The 16,555-nt window shown below is 38.5% G+C and overlaps 1 protein-coding gene across 11 annotated transcripts in view; it reads right to left on the bottom strand.

Moving 5' to 3' along the window:
* The window catches only part of CASK (calcium/calmodulin dependent serine protein kinase), a 429,188-nt gene that overhangs the window by 32,429 nt on the left and 380,204 nt on the right, over positions 1-16,555 (bottom strand). For 7 of the 11 annotated variants that reach the window (XM_030806416.1, XM_030806425.1, XM_030806420.1 and 4 more), the window contains 5 exons: positions 14,721-14,806; positions 12,949-13,017; positions 9,878-9,946; positions 8,450-8,485; positions 6,569-6,765 (listed from right to left, as the gene is read on the bottom strand). In XM_030806416.1, the coding sequence (XP_030662276.1) occupies positions 6,569-6,765; positions 8,450-8,485; positions 9,878-9,946; positions 12,949-13,017; positions 14,721-14,806 (457 nt within the window). The remainder of the gene's footprint in view (positions 1-6,568; positions 6,766-8,449; positions 8,486-9,877; positions 9,947-12,948; positions 13,018-14,720; positions 14,807-16,555) is intronic. The other 4 variants (XM_030806419.1, XM_030806422.1, XM_030806423.1 and 1 more) reach the window with 1 other exon arrangement.

Below are 16,555 nucleotides of genomic sequence, written 5' to 3'. Positions count from 1 at the left end.
TACAAGTGTGAGCCACCGCACCTGGCCTTATTTTATTTATACCACCTTATCCTAGATTATTTTGGAACAAATCCAAGAGTACAGTTTTCTTCTGAAATCCCTTTAAAATCTATAGGTTCCCTCTCCCTCCTCTTTCTTTTCTTACAATTTGTTTGTTGTAGAAACTAGTTTGTCCTTTAGTTTCTGTAGAGTCTGGATTTTTCTGACTGTGTCCCTGTGGTATCTTTAGTATGTCTCTCTGTCCTTTGTATTTCCTGCAAATAGGTAATAAAACCTAGAGGCCTAATCAGATCCAGTTTTGTTTTGTGTGTGTGCAAGAACACTTTATAATATTATGGTGTTGCAAGTGGTGTTATGTATGGTACTCTTTAAAAGTTTTATTTTCTGTTTGTGGCTTGTAAATAGAATTGATTTTCGTATATTGATTTTTTTTTTTTTTTTTTTTTTTTTGAGACGGAGCATTGCTCTGTCGCCCAGGCTGGAGGGCAATGGCGTGATCTCGGCTCACTGCAAGCTCCACCTTCCGGGTCCATGCTATTCTCCTGCCTCAGCCTCCTGAGTAGCTGGGACTACAGGCGCCCGCCACCACGCCCGGCTAATTTTTTGTATTTTTAGTAGAGACGGGGTTTCACCGTGTTAGTCAGGATGGTCTTGATCTCCTGACCTCATGATCCGCCTGCCTCGGCCTCCCAAAGTGTTGGGATTACAGGTGTGAGCCACCACGCCCGGCCCCTCGTATATTGATTTTATATCAGCAACCTTTCTAAACCTTGCTACTAATTCTAATTGTCTACAGATTCCTTTGAATTCTACACACAGAATCATATCATCTGCAAATTTTTTCTCTTTCTAGTAATGTTAGTTGTAGGTTTACTATACATGTCCTTTATCAGGTTAAGTTCCCCTCAATTCATAGTTTATGAGACTTTTAATCTGATTGGGTTTTGAATTTTACCAAATGCTTTTTCTGCATCTATTGATATGACTATGTGGATTTTCTTCTTTAGTCTGTTAATCTAGTGGATTGGCTGATTGGTTTTCAAATGTTGAACCAGCTATGCATTCCCAGTACAAACTCCACTGGCTCATAATATATTATCTTTTTAATATATTACTGGATTCAATTTGCTAATATTTTGCTGAGGATTTTTACTTCTGTGTTCATGACAGATACTGGTATGTAGTTTTCTTTTCTTGAACTGCCTTTACTGAATTTTGGTATCAGGGTAACGTTGACATCATAAAATGATTTGGGAAGTGTTATTTTCTATTTTCTTAAAGAGCCTGTCTTCCATATCTCTTACTTGCTCTTGTTCACTGAAGTTCTTATGTATTTATTTTTGGTTGGGGGAAAGACATTTATTGGAAAATAATGCGAACTCTCAGTAATAGTATCAAAGTCCATCTCCATATATTACCTACGTGGCATACAGAGGAGGCTGATAAAGGCTTGCTTTGGGGATTCTTTTGGTGCAAGTCAATATGTGCTATTAGAACTAAAAGGCATAGAGTCTTTGGAAACAAACAGAATTGAGGAATTTTTTGACAGGTTAAGAGACAAAATCGTGACCTTGTGAAGCTTATGTTACAATGTAGAGAGTATCTTATAATAAATGTTCTTAAGCTTAAAACAAAAATACACGTTCCCAGGAAAAAATTATGGCATAGTCTCATGTGGTGTGATGACAGAGGAATGAAATTGATTTTTACCAGACACTCCAGAAATAAACATTAGCTCTTTTAGCTCAGTAAGTGCACAGAAACCGTGTTAGGGTTAAGGGCAACCTGGAAGGAAATTTCAAACACATGCTTAACAATTTATTGATGGCTTAGATCAGGATCTTGTAGGCAAGACAAGGGGAGGGATGACAGAGTCCGGGAGCTAAAATATATTGAAGGACTAGATTGACGTGCCTAGAGTAAGGCATTTGGGTCCAAAAAAACTGATTTCTCATCTAGAAAATGTGAAGAATGTGCCTTGGTAACAATACCTTTGATCAAAGTTTTGGGGGTCTGGCTGATACAATTGTTTCAAATCTTTCTTGTTAGTATTGCATGCCCACTGACATCCCAGAGGCCAATTCAGTTTCCAAGCAAAGGAAAACTGATTTTTCTCTTCTGCCAGGAATAGCTTCCTATACCCCCAAAGTCCTATTCAGGTCTTGGGGTACACACTGCCCAGTGGGCCTCTTTCTTATCATCCCAGTTAGAATCCTTTTCTCCCTCTATATATTTTGCAACTTTAACAGTTCAGTTTTTTGGCAATATATTGAACATATTTAAAGTATACAAATTTATCAGTTTTGATATCTGTAAACACTCCATGAAACTATCACTACAATCAAGAAAAACATATTCATAGCCAGGTGCGGTGGCTCACACCGGTAATCCCAACACTTTAGGAGGTTGAGGCGGGTGGATCACCTGAGGTCAGGAGTTCGAGACCAGCCTGGCCAACATAGTGAGGTCTCACCTCTTTCGAAAATTTAAAAATTAGTTGGGCGTGGTGGCGGGCGCCTGTAATCCCAGCTACTTGGGAGGCTGAGCTAGGGGGATTGCTTGAATCCAGGAGTTCCAGGCTGCAAGGAGCCAAGATTGCACCATGACACTCCAGGCTGGGAGACAGAGAGAGACCTTGACTTTAGAAGAATAAAAAAAATAAATAAATAAAAATGGCTGGGCACGGTGGCTCACACCTGTAATCCTAGCACTTTGGGAGGCCAAGGTGGGCAGATCACTTGAGGTCAGGAGCTCGAGACCAGCCTGGCCAACCTGGTGAAACCCTGTCTCTACTAAAAACACAAAATATTTGCCAGGCGTGGTGGCAGGCACCTGTAATCCCAGCTACTCGGGAGGTTGAGGCAGGAGGATCACTTGAACCGGGGAGGCGGAGGTTGCAGTTAGCTGAGATTGCGCCACTGCACTCCAGCCTGGGCGACAGGGCGAGACTCCGTCTCCAAAAAAAGAAAAACATATTCATTACCTCCAGAATTTCCTCATGCCCCTCTGTAATTTCTCCCTCCCTCCACCCCCATCCCTAGGCAACTGTCATTATAGATAAGTTTGTATTTTCCAGAAGTTTATGTAAATGGAATCATATAGCGTGTTCTCTTTTTTGCCCGGCTTCTTTCACTCAGCATAACGATCTTGTGTTTCATCCATATTGCTGCATATATCAATAGTTTGATCCTTTTTATTGCTGAGTGGCATTCCATTGTATGGATATATCACAATTTATTGATCTATTTACCCACTGATGAAACTTCAAAAAAATTTTAGCCATTCTAATAGGTGTGACCACTGAGATTTTAATTTTGTTACTGCATGTTTCCCCCTGGATGTTCCTCTGGTTCTTTTTAAAATCTGCTATGTCATTAACATTTTTTTTTCTGCTCTCTGAAGATATTTTACAAGCTTATTATTGATTTTTAAAAACCTGGGCTAGGCGCGGTAGCTCACGCTTGTAATCCCAGCACTTTAGGAGGCTAAGGTGGAAGGATCACTTGAGTCTAGGAGTTGGAGATCAGCCTGGACAACATAGTGAGACCTCATCTCTACAAAAAAAAAAAAAAAAGAAAAAGAAAAAGAAAAAAATTAGCTGGGTGTGGTGGTGCACACCTGTTGTCCCAGCTACTGGGAAGGCTGAGGTGGGTGGATTGCTTGGATCCAGGAGGTCGAGGCTGCAGTGAGCCGTGATCATGCCATTGCACTCCAGCCTGGGCGACAGCACAATACCTTGTCTCAAAAACAAACAAACCAACCTGGTAAGCTTATTTTTAAAATCTTTGTCTCTTAATTCCAATATATGCAGTAGGTTTGGGTTTGTTTCTACTATCTGTCATTTCTGTTGGGTCTTACTTGTTTCCTTGTGTGCCTGATAATTTTGACTTGCTGGCTACTGCCCTGGAAAAAGTTTATGTCGGGTGCATAGGATGAAGTTAGTGGGGGTTAGGATAAAAGTGTTTGCCTTCAGAGACTTTCTTTTTGTTTATACCATACATCTGAAACTATTAGTAAAGAAAGGAGAAACTTCAAATCAAGCACATGGCTTCAGCTCCCCTGGCTGCCCCAGGCTATGTGTACCGGGGTGCAAATCCATTCAAGGTGGACTGGTGGCCGCAATTTTTTCAGGGGAAGTTTGTTCCCAATTTCCTCATCTTTTGCTTTGCTCAGTGACAAGGCAGCTTTCTCTATAGTCCTCCAGTGTTGAAGGGAAATAAGGGTATGCTTATCTGTTTCCTTTTAGCCTGGGGGGACTGCCTCTTGCACTCCTAACAATGAGAAGGGTCTTCTAACAGATTCCCCAACTTGTACTGGCCTTAGATCTTAACCTTGGTTCTCTGGCACAGAAGCGTTCAGTAATGACAAATGCCCTGTTTGCAAAATGGGCCATTTGGTAACTCTGATATTCCACTTATCATACTTATTAAGGGCTTTCATATAAAAATTGGTCACTGAGGCCTGGGGCGGTGGCTCACACCTGTAATCCCAGCACTTTGGGAGGCCAAAGCGGGTGGATCACGAGGTCAGGAGTTCAAGACCAGCCTGGCCAACATGGTGAAACCCTGTCTCTACTAAAAATACATGATGGCAGGTGCCTGTAATCCCAGCTACTCAGGAGGCTGAGGCAGGAGAATTGTTTGAACCCAGGAGGTGGAGGTTGCAGTGACCTGAGATCGCGCCATTGCACTGCAGCCTGGGCGACAGGGCGAGACTCCGTCTCAAAAACAAAACAAAACAAAACAAAAAAAACTGGTCACTGAGCTCCCCAATACCTTTTTTTATTTCCTGGAGACGGAGTCTCGCTCTGTCACCCAGGCTAGAGTACAGCGGCGAGATCACGGCTCACTGCAATTTCCACTTCTTGGGCTCAAGCAATTCTCCTGCCTCAGCCTCCCAAGTAGCTGGGATTACAGGTGCCTGCCATCACACCTGGCTAATTTTTTTTTTTTTTTTGTATTTCGAGTAGAGACAGGGTTTTACCATGTTGGTCAGGCTAGCTTCGAACTCCTGACCTCAAGTGATCCGCCCGCCTCGGCGTCCCAGAGTGCTAGGATTACAGTTGTGAGCCACCGTGCCTGGCCCCTGATACCTTTTCAGCTATTCAGTGCTTTCAAGGTCACTTTAAAAACATATTTTCTGCGGCACTTTTCAGTTTTTTTCATCAGGAGGATTTATCCAAATAATCTCATCCACCATTACAGGAAATAGGAAGCAAATCTGCTTTTTGCACTGCCATCACTCAGGATTCCTCCAGAGGACTCGGAGTTCAAGAGATTGGTGAAACATTTATATAGATGATCTGACTAGGCAGAAGAGGTCTGGAATCTACACAATTATTTTCAATAAATGCCCATAATATATGGTAACATTAAAGAAGACATTCTGTAAAATGTAAATATCAGTAAGAATATAATGGCATCCTCATGACAACGACTGAGAAATTGCTTTCCTCCTGCTTATGCTTAAACTGTTTCTCGAAGATCAGACTGAAAGACAATGCCAGATGGAAGGCTGCTGCTTCTCCATTTGGGCCCACGTTTCCTTATGTATAAAATGATGGCATCTGAAGTCCTCATCAGCTCCAACATTCTAAATTTAATACTATTTTTTGGGGAAACATGGGATAGCTGAAAGAGGCGATCAAGCAAAAGAGATTAACTGAGAAATCTCTTAACTAGTGAGAAAAAGAGATAAAAGCAGGTAGAAATTTCTATGGACTCAACGTCTTCGGTCTCTTTTAGCTGGGTTCAAGTATTTTAGGAGGAACTGGCAGGATGCTTAATGGCTGTTATTTTTTGCCACATGAAACAAAACTCAGACATTATCTCTTTTGTGCTAGAAATAATCTGGTACATTGCCCAAGTACCAACAAAGGTAAAACCATCAATATTTTCCAAAAGACAGTTCAACTAAGGAAACTGTAACAATAATAGCAGAAATAGATTTTATCAAAATATACAGTGATCTGTGACTCCTTTTCTCTCAGTTAAAAACAGTGCCTAAAACCCCTAACTTTAGCCTGCTTTTAGGGCTTAAACTTTCTAGCAGAAAAGGTATTTTTAAAGGACTGGCAAGGTAAAGAACAAAGCTTCTGACTACCCTTTTCTTCTAACAGTGAAATACATTTTATCTTCAAATACTCTGAGTGACACTGATGCACTGCACCTACATTTTTTGCTGGTGGTGGGATGGGATGGTCATGAAAGCATGTAGAAGGGCAAGGAGAAGGAACATTTTTTAAATGCCATTCTAAAACAATTATAACAGCATATAGGAGTGGAGGGCTCTGCTGTGAGACCATGACTTGGCTCAGGGCTGGTCACTCAATCTCTTTCCAGACCTTTCTTTCTTTGTGTGTAAAATGAAGCCCTGACTCTGTAACTAGGATCTCACTAGATACTGAAGATATAGAATTCTTGGATGACTAATTTAAATTTTGTTTGTCTCATAAAGGAAGGAATATATCAAACAGGTTTTACACTGTAAAATAATATAAAATTGGAAAATGGATGGTCAGGGCTTTGTTTTTATAACCAAGCAAAGCAAAACATGCATAACAACATACCATTCCTGAAGTTCAGGAGAAGGAATGAGACCTGCAGTTCCGTTTTTGGAGTTTTCCAGTTTACCCTGCCACCAATTATGATCATCCTTACTAATAATCTGGATGATGTCACCAACTCTGAATCGAATGCCAGCTTCTTTACAGGGGATGAGGTCATCCTTGGCTGGATCATATTCAAATTGTGCTCTTACATAGATCTATAAAACAGGAGTTTGTAAGAAAGGATGCCATAGTGATGTGAAAGAGAAGTTAGCTCTAATGTCATAACCACACACCAACACGTACAATACAAACAGGACATCAGATGGTGAAAGCAAAAACGATGCATGGAAATACGACACAAAAAACTTCTACCGCTAGAAACAATGTACTAGTAATCTTCGATGTGTATAGCTTCAAAACTTTGCTGTTTTTATTTGGAAGGAACACTTGAAATACTTGTTTAATAAAAATAAAGACTTAATTTATGCTTTTACTATAACAGAATAGGCCTCTAATTTTAGAAAAGTGTGCTTGCTCTTTTTTAAACCTGCATTGGTGATGCTGGCATTATGGATAAGTTGTCATGACTGTGTGGCAGCCTTTAAGCCATAAATACTAGCAGTCAGGATAGGTTTTAACCCTAAAGCAGCACACGATATAAAATTAGCAAGAACTCTGGGTTGGTATCTTGCTGTAGAATGCTTATATGACAACTGGCAGTGTGTCTATACACTGCTGATAAAGTTAAGTGTGCAAACAATTTTTTAAAAGTTAAAAAAAAGCTTTATTTTTTTCTAATTTAGGTTTTAGGTTTGTATTTTACTCTTCTGAGAGAATAAAAATGAATTTGAACCCTAGCTTCCCCCAATGTAACACTTGAAATCAGCACAGAGCTTCAAGACATGCATAGTTCAAGGCTCTGAGTTTTATGATATGTGAGTTTACTTAAGAAATAGATTAGCATTCAAGGGTTTATTATATGGCAGCATTTTATGAATTATTTTATTTTTTAAATGCTTTAAGATAAGGTAATTCATATCCAATGTTCCATCAATTATACAGTCTTAAGACAAAATTATGGGTGAATTCTATCAGGTACTAATTTATACATATCTTAACACTAAATCTGATTATTTTTAATACCATATTTCAAGATAAAAATCCCATAAAAATTCTATCTCTTGAAATTAAAATTGAATATTAACGTTTAAGTCACTGTAAAACCAACCTGAAGACTTTGGAACCACTGTGTGATTTTTTCTGTTTATTTTCAGCAATCCAGCCTATAAAATTAACAAGTCTCTGCATTTGCATTTAAAATCTATACCTCTAAAGTGCTGGCAATTTGAAAGTTACTTGCCAGTGTTGGGCAGCACTTAACTTTTCACGTTTGAACTAACACAGGTATATCAGGATGTAAAGCCAAGATAATTTATATTCTTTTCTTATTTTTCATTGCAAATGGCTTTTAGAAATACACATGCAAATACAAATTTAAGAAGAAGCTTTCAACTTCAGAAAATTTTTGCTTAAAACTGTTCATCAGCATTTTAAGAATAACTTTTTAGTTAGTCTTAGAATTCTAAGAATTTTATAACCTTTAAAATTCTTTTGCATGCCAGAGGCAGGCCCATAGGCACCCCCAAAGGCTGAATTCTTAACCATTAATATAAAATTATCAGGTTGAAATTACAATAACCATTACAGCTACAAAGATGTGAGGAAAAATTCTTTATAGAGAATTAGTCATGTGTAATGTGTTAAAATGAAATGGTACAAGCTCCCAATGCTCAAATGTTATGGTCCAAAATGCAAACATTATGGGATGGAAAGGGTTAATAAAGGATTGGCTATTAGCAGCTCAGTTTAGAGAAGTTTCTATAGAGGATATCTATTCACCTGTCGTCCTTTTGGTTGGGTAGTTGATGGCAAGTCCTGTAGAATAAAGCCAACCCAGGAGAAAAATTTTCATTTATTTTTCAAGAGTACAAAGTAATTTGTGTGTTCTGTTACAATATGGTTAAAAAAAAAGCTAGATTTAAGTTGTAAAGAGATAATATACATTATTCCATTTATCAGAAATGTTGAGTTATCAAAAAATCAAACCCAGGCCATTTAGCAGCAAGCTGAAGAAAGCAGGTAAGTTTAAGCAGAGAGAAAATGTGTTCTTAAGAAACAACTCAGCATCTTCAACACAAAAGCCACTACAAGTGAAACAGCCTATTAAAAAAAAATAAATAAAAGGAGTTGTTGCCCTTTTCAACTTAGTCACTGCAACCATTTAGATTTTGAAAAATTCAATGGCTATATGGCTTTTCATCATCTTAAAAGTATTAAATGTTAACTATTATGAATGAATTCCTTTGGTAGCCTATTTTAAAGTTGAAAATAAAGTCACAGACAATTTTCTTTCATAATTTCTCTTACTGATATACTTAGAATATCATTCCATTTGAGATAATTTCTAAATTATTTACAATTTTACCTGATAAAAAAGTTGATATATTCTCAAAGGGCAAATTAAAAGTCAGGATAGAAGAATACTGCTACATTATTAGAACTCTCAATAATTTTAACTGGGTCATAAACAGCAGTATTAGCGACCAAAATATTGCCAGCCTGCACCTGTTAAGTGCTTCCATTTGCTTAAATAAGTTAAAAACAATTCCTTCTATATTCCAAAATGGATAGTTCTGAAAAAATTTAAAACTCCAAGTTCAAGTCAAATATAAAGTACTTTGTGTTAAAGATGTGATAACAGCGTGGCTTAAGTGCAGTTTGAAGCCAGTTCTTTTTGCTTTTCATATCCAGGCAAGGCTTATAATTCACAAAAATATGTGCACGTACCACAATAACAGAGGGCACACCAATTCGTAAACTTAGATAGCGGAAACTAAAACATGTTGCTGATATCACTCAGAATAGAAAACTACAAAGCCCAAGAATACCCAAATGCCTACTCTGCAAAATTCTTATATTTATCTTTTTCAAATTAAAAAATAATTAGAAGTTTAAACAAATTTCCGTTTACATCCTTTGCATAGGTTTGAGCAAAGTCATACATACAAGTGGGGTGGCATAGAAATATTTTTAGATGACCAAAGCAGTCTTGAACTACATTTCTTCAAATTTAACTATTGAAGGGGATTTTTAATGAGAAGGAAATGTTGAAAAAGATTTTCCAGGAGTAAAGTGCATTGTAGCTGTAGTAGCCTTGTATATCAGCAGAAGACACTATTTCCACTGAACACATGTAACTAGAACACTCATGGCAGGTGAGCACCAACAAAATTGTCACACTTTGCTGTGTGGAGCTAAAGTTCTTACCGAAACAGAATTGTTAGTGCTGCTATGACCATTAGCTGGGGACTGTCTGGAAGTGGAAGGGGAATCTCTCTGAAATAAGACACAAGGTTCATTAACACAGAACACCAGCACAGAAACACAGAGATATTTACATCAACAGTAACAACCACAGTCTGACAACCATTTCCTTTGAGGTTTGAGCTGTATAGGTGCCATACTGACTTGCTTGCATGATTTCACGGAAGTATGAAAAAAATTTTGCAGTTCGAAGGCTCACATATTTTAAGTGATGACTGTGTCATTCATTAATCAATTCTTTCCTATCTCTAACATTCTATACCTTTTCTTTCTTTTAATGAGACCCAGAAGAGTGACTTGATATTAAAACCCTATCAAGTATAAGATGACAAATATTACTATAAATTACTGTGCTGAAGATCTCAACTGCCTAATTTTTATTAAAGATTAGGTTTGAAAAGTATTTAATAATTTTTAGTACCTCAGTGTCAAGAGTTACTAACTGATCCAATCTGAAGAGAAACAAACCTAAGATTTCACGTGTTATAATCACCTCAGAATCTTTCTATTATAGAATAAATATTATTACTAGTAAGGGGAAAAGAGATATACATCAGAGAAGAACTCTTTTTTTAAGACCATTTTAGCAGATTGATTAAAACAATAATCTCAAGCCTATAACAATATTACACTTCCAGCAAAGATTCTAGGAGCCACAGCCACTCTTCCTATATCCGGGCTCCTCCATCTCTTGCTTTCTCTCTACTATTCTATACACTCAAAATATTTTCCAGGCTCCATTCCCTTAGTGTCCGAATCAACTTTAACGATAAGAACAAGGAGACGAAGGAAATAAGTACTTTTTAATTTTTGCTTCTGTAGAGTTCTTTTAAGCCTTAGAAATGTGCATGTCTTTTTAAAAGACACTTTTTTTCCCTAGATGACTTAAGAGCATTTCTAGAACCTGTCAGCCTTAAAGGTAATGAGATCCCTTAGAAGAGCATTCTCATATGTTAGTGAGCAAGACTGATCTCCAGGTGCCACCCGCAGAGACTCAAGTCAGTAGAGTCAGGGTGAGGGGCAGGGGTCTACTCTTTAACCAAGGACCTGGGGGAATGCAGATGCAGGTGGCCAGAGAACCTTCTTTTTTTTTTTTTTTTTTTTTTTTTTTTTTAAGTATTGCCCTAGCTGGGAAGAGTCCAACCACAAGGTTGAATTCTGTCAGGGAACAGGAGGGCCAAAAAGGCTGGAGGTGGAGCTAGGAGAGAAGTATCATTATTTTTTCTACTATTCAAAGGCAAAGAAGGTAAGAGGGATTCTTCTTACTCAAGAACATAGAATTTACATCTATGATACTGGTTCCACCCCAAACTAGTTCGACCACTTAAAAAACAAAAGAGAAACTTATGTTATATTAATAACTAACAGTACCTTCTGGTTAGTTAGCCAAAAAGACAAAAGTCAATTGTATTTACTAAATTTCTTCAACAGATGAGAAATGATATAAGGACATCTGTAAGGCCGGGCGCGGTGGCTCAAGCCTGTAATCCCAGCACTTTGGGAGGCCGAGGCGGGCGGATCACGAGGTCAGGAGATCGAGACCATCCTGGCTAACACGGTGAAACCCCGCCTCTACTAAAAATACAAAAAATTAGCCAGGCGTGTTGGCGGGCGCCTGTAGTCCCAGCTACTTGGGAGGCTGAGGCAGGAGAATGGCGTGAACCCGGAAGGCGGAGCTTGCAGTGAGCCGAGATCGCGCCACTGCACTCCAGCCTGGGGGACAGAGAAAGACTCCGTCTCAAAAAAAAAAAAAGGACATCTGTAATTCTAGAATATTAAAATTATTTACATAAAATGTTAAGTGTGACATTCTTTGTTTCCCAGCAAAGTCTGTGTTCTAGGTAACAAATTTCAATACTCTGAATCCTGGAACAGAAGCAATTCTGCATTTTCTTTTGAAATATACTATTAATTGAAGTTCCATAAGAAGCCACCAAGAGGAGCTCAAGACCCGTTATAATGGACACCTCAATTGCCATGACTCACCAAAAATATACTTGACAAAACTATACATTTTAATATGTATCTTCAATAGGCTTTTAAAAAATATGAAGCCTCTGATTTTTCTTATGAAATTTACACCATCACTAGAGACTCGAAGTATTACAATTCTCTCTCAGGTTCTCCTAAGTACAAATCCAATAAGTTACCTGTCAGTCTTAAAAATTAACTTTAGGAAATGTGTACTTCATATTGATGCACACATTCTCGGAAGATGCACATGAAAGAACAAGCTTCAATAAATAACACTCGAGCTGAACGTGCAATGACCAAAGGATGATATCATTTATGCCCGTTTATATTTCCAATATAAAAAGAATAGATTTTTGAATCTCATTTAACAACCAACACAAAACTGAATAATATAGGTTGGAAGAACTATAATTTCTACAGGATAAGCCTATTTTAAGAAAGAAACTTTGGGGCTGTATTACTCTAGAAAACTTACTTGTTTACAGATAACATACCATTCTAAATTTAAACAATTTTACAAAAGGTTGCAAAAGCCTACTTCCCTCTAGTGAAGTCAGTTATCAATTCATTGCAAACTTAACTTCCATCTAGAGACCTGTCACAATTGTATGAACAACTGTATCTCAACAGAAATAGATCACTTCTCAGATTCTTGGAAAGAAGAACTATCTATGTGATTTCTTAACAAGGGAAGTGAATGAACTTCCTGGAAATATTATTGCAATTATGGCCTTTAGTTTTTTTCCCTCAGACACTCCGTTTTTTCCTTATTAAGCCTTATGTCATCATTTGTAACTTCTCTACATTTTGCTCAGATTTCAGCCTTCAAAAAGTTCAAGTGCTGAGGAGATCCACATGGAAGCAGGGCTGAGTAGGTGGATGGGACCTACTCTGTTCCGTTATCTTTGTTGTAAAATTGGTGTGCAGTGATCTAACAGCACAGGCAGAAACAATTTCCCAGAAAGCAAAAACATACAGCCATCAGCAGACAGTTAGTTAAGAACTCAGAGCAGATAGGGGTGGTTTGTTAGAGTCATTACCTCACAGGATGAAGACTGAGTGCGGTAACTTGGCACAATCTTGAAGGTAATACTCCCCCGCATTTCCCTCTGGAGGGGGGTGGAAAGAAAGAAAAGTTTTCTTACAAACAAATGTTCACAAAACCATGTAAGAAGCCACTCAAAACATGTGCGGGCAATTAGCACAAGCCATCTGAGAGCACATAGCTGGAAAATGAAACCTAGTCATGAAGCAGGGACTGCTCGAGTTAACAGTAGAGGAAGTTCCTGGGAAAAGCCCAGCAGCCGATTGCCTTTTGCTCATACAGCAATGGTCTCACAGATCTTCAATGGTCACCATTTTATAGATGTGAATACAAAACTTTCTAAGTGACATGCCTTTCAAAAGTGAATATACATTGAATTAGACAATAGACTAGGTAATTACATAAAAATTATATTGAGTATGCCACATTATAATGGTGTACCCCATAGAATATGCTTTTTACTTAAAAAAATTTTTATTTATTTATTTTTTTTGAGACAGAGTCTTGCTCTGTCATCCAGGCTGGAGTGCAGTGGCACCATCTCGGCTCACTGCAACCTCTGCCTCCCAGGTTCCGGTGATTCTCCTGCCTCAGCCTCCTGGGTAGCTGGGATTATAGGCACGCGCCACCATGCCTTGCTAATGTTTGTACTTTTAGTAGAGACGGGGTTTCACCATGTTGGCCAGGCTGGTCTCAAACTCCCGACTTCAGGTGATTCACCCACCTTGGCCTCCCAAAGTGCTGGGATTACAGGCATGAGCCACTGCACCCAGCCACTTTTGCTTATTAATTTTGGCTTCTTTTTAAAAAAAATTTTGGGCCAGGAGTGGTGGCTCACACCTGTAATCCCAGTACTTTGGGAGGCCGAGGCCAGTGGATCACCTGAGGTCGTGAGATCGAGACCAGCCTGGCCAATATGGAGAAACCCCGACTCTATTAAAAATGCAAAATTAGCAGGGTGTGGTGGCGCATGTCTGTAATCCCAGCTACTTGGGAGGCTGAGGCAGGAGAATCCCTTGAACTTGGAGGGCAGAGGTTGGGGTGAGCTGAGATCACGCCATTGCACTCCAGCCTGGACAACAAGAGCAAAACTCCGTGTCAAAAAAAAGAAAAAAAAATTTTTGGTGAGTCTGTGAAGCTTATTTCATACTTAATAGGTATTCATAACCTGGGGGCTACTACACTGCAGTGGCAAAAGGGATCAGAGGCCCCAAACACCTCTGTCTGCTTGCTATGACAATGAACATAGGCAAAGGCTGTCATTTTGCCTTTTTTTAAAAATCCAAAGCCTAATTTGAATACAGATTTTGGATATGTATGGTCAAAAATGGCCTGGTCTACCGTGGCTTTCCTCCCTTCTATGCTGTAGAGAAATCCACGACAGCTGGCTATGACTCAGCTCAACAGGAAAGAGGTTTCTGACACTGCTGATGTCAGGAGAGTTGAGGTCAGTGAGAAACTAGTTCACATGTACAAACACTGAAAAGGTTTTCTTTAAACATCTGCTTAGTAAGAAACAGGAGATAAAGGATAAAAGGAGAGTGTTAAAGCCCACACTGCTAAGGCAGGCAAAATGTTTGTAAATTCTACTGTATTTCAACATTTTTCTAGTTGTCAGTTTTATGAATGTTATATAAGTTCAAGTCCACATAAATATGGTACCAGAAACTCTCTGATTACAGAAGAATACTCCTCATTTGTATATTTAAAAACAAGCTAACAAAGTAAAAGTCAATTTTAGGGAAGGAAAAACTTTCATTTACTTACAAGCATTTTTTGCAGTTGTTCCACTGTTTGGTTAGCCACACTGATGCCATTGATTTCTCGAATTTCATCACCAACATGAAGTGTACCTAAGAAATTATATAACATTATAAACATGAATTGATATATGCTTTCATAGTAACAAAATCCAGAGGCATCAATGTAATTTTTAAAAACTAAGTTGAATATTGAGGGCCAATATTTCAGAGACAGGTACAAGTTTGGTTGCAGCAGAATTATTTAACTCATGTAGTAACCTCATCAAAACAGATATATCTAGTTGTGGAAGGCACAGTTTTGATGGATGGCTGCAGAAATCTATTTTTCTGAGAGAGGTGGTATGTACAGTGGTTTAAAAGTATGGCTTCTGGATCCAGACTGCCTGGGTTCAAATTCCAGCTGCCTTGCTTACTAGCTTTAAGATCTTGGGTAAATTACTGAAACTCTCCACATCTCAGTTTTCACATTTGTAAAATGGAGATGAAAATAGTACCCATCTCATAGGATTGTTTTAAGAACTAAACAAATTTAATAAATGCAGAAGGCTTAGAACTGTTCTTGGTGCATACCAAGCACCATGTCAGTGTTTGCTGCTATCGTTATCTACCAGATATGATATGAAGGTTGTCAATTTTCCAAGAGTTGTGACATGATAATATCTACATAACAGCAAGTTCTGTTAAACATAATTTAATCTTTTGGTTGGCATTTCAGCATCTTGTAATACTTCAGCTAGAAAGAAATGACCAAGAACCAATGCTTAGAGTTTATTTACAATGTTGCTTCCTTATTTATAAATTGTGCAGAAATTGACATACTGACCTGGCTTCATTACAAAAAGATAACTCTGCATGCAACAATTAAAGAATAAACATTCATCTTAAGTACAAGTGGGCCATTTATAAAAATGATTAAAGTGCTATGCCATAAAGCAAGTCTCAACAAACCTCAAAGAAATGGTGTCATACAGACTACATTCTCTGACCACAATGTAATTAAGTTAGAAGTAAATTACAAAAAGATATACAGAAAATCCTGTAAGTGTGAAAAGTAACAGACAATTATAAATAACATAGGTCAATTAAAAATATCATAATAGAAATGTAAAAATACTTAGAACTGAGTTATAAAAATGCTTCATATCAAAACTGGTGGGATACATTAAGACAGTACTTAGAGGAGAGTTTAGTCTTAAATGCACATATTAGAAAAGAAGGCTGGGCCAGGCATGGTGGCTCCCACTTGTAATCCCAGCACTTTGGGAGGCTGAGGTGGGCGGCTCACGAGGTCAGGAGTTCGAGACCAGCCTGGCCAATATGGTGAAACCCTGTCTCTACTAAAATATAAAAATTAGCCATGCGTGCTGGTGGGCACCTGTAATCCCAGCTACTTGGGAGGCTGAGGCAGGAGAATCGCTTGAACCCAGAAGCAGAGGTTGCACCATTACACTCTAGCCTGGGCAACAGAGCGAGACTCCATCTCAAAAAAAAAAAAAAAAAAGAAAAGAAAAAAAGGCTGGGCGTGGTGGCTCATGTCTATAACTTCAGTGTTTTCGGAGGCTGAGTGAGGCGAGAAGATCACTAGAGGCCAGGAGTTTGAGGCCAATCTGGGCAATAAAGCAAGATTCTATCTCTACAAAGTATTAAAAAAATTAGCTGAGTGTGGCTGCCTGTAGTCCTAACTCAGGAGTCTGAGACAGGAGGATTACTTGAGCCCAGGAGTTTGAGGTTGCAGTGAGCTATGATTATGCTACTGCATTCCAGCCTGGCTGATGGAGCGAGACTCTGTCTCAAAAAAAAAAAAAAAAAAAAAAAAAAAGACTGGAAATAAATGAACTA

This window comes from Nomascus leucogenys, chromosome X, assembly GCF_006542625.1.
Source record: "Nomascus leucogenys isolate Asia chromosome X, Asia_NLE_v1, whole genome shotgun sequence".
Taxonomy (NCBI): domain Eukaryota; kingdom Metazoa; phylum Chordata; class Mammalia; order Primates; family Hylobatidae; genus Nomascus; species Nomascus leucogenys.
This window is presented reverse-complemented; position numbering and strand designations above follow the sequence as displayed.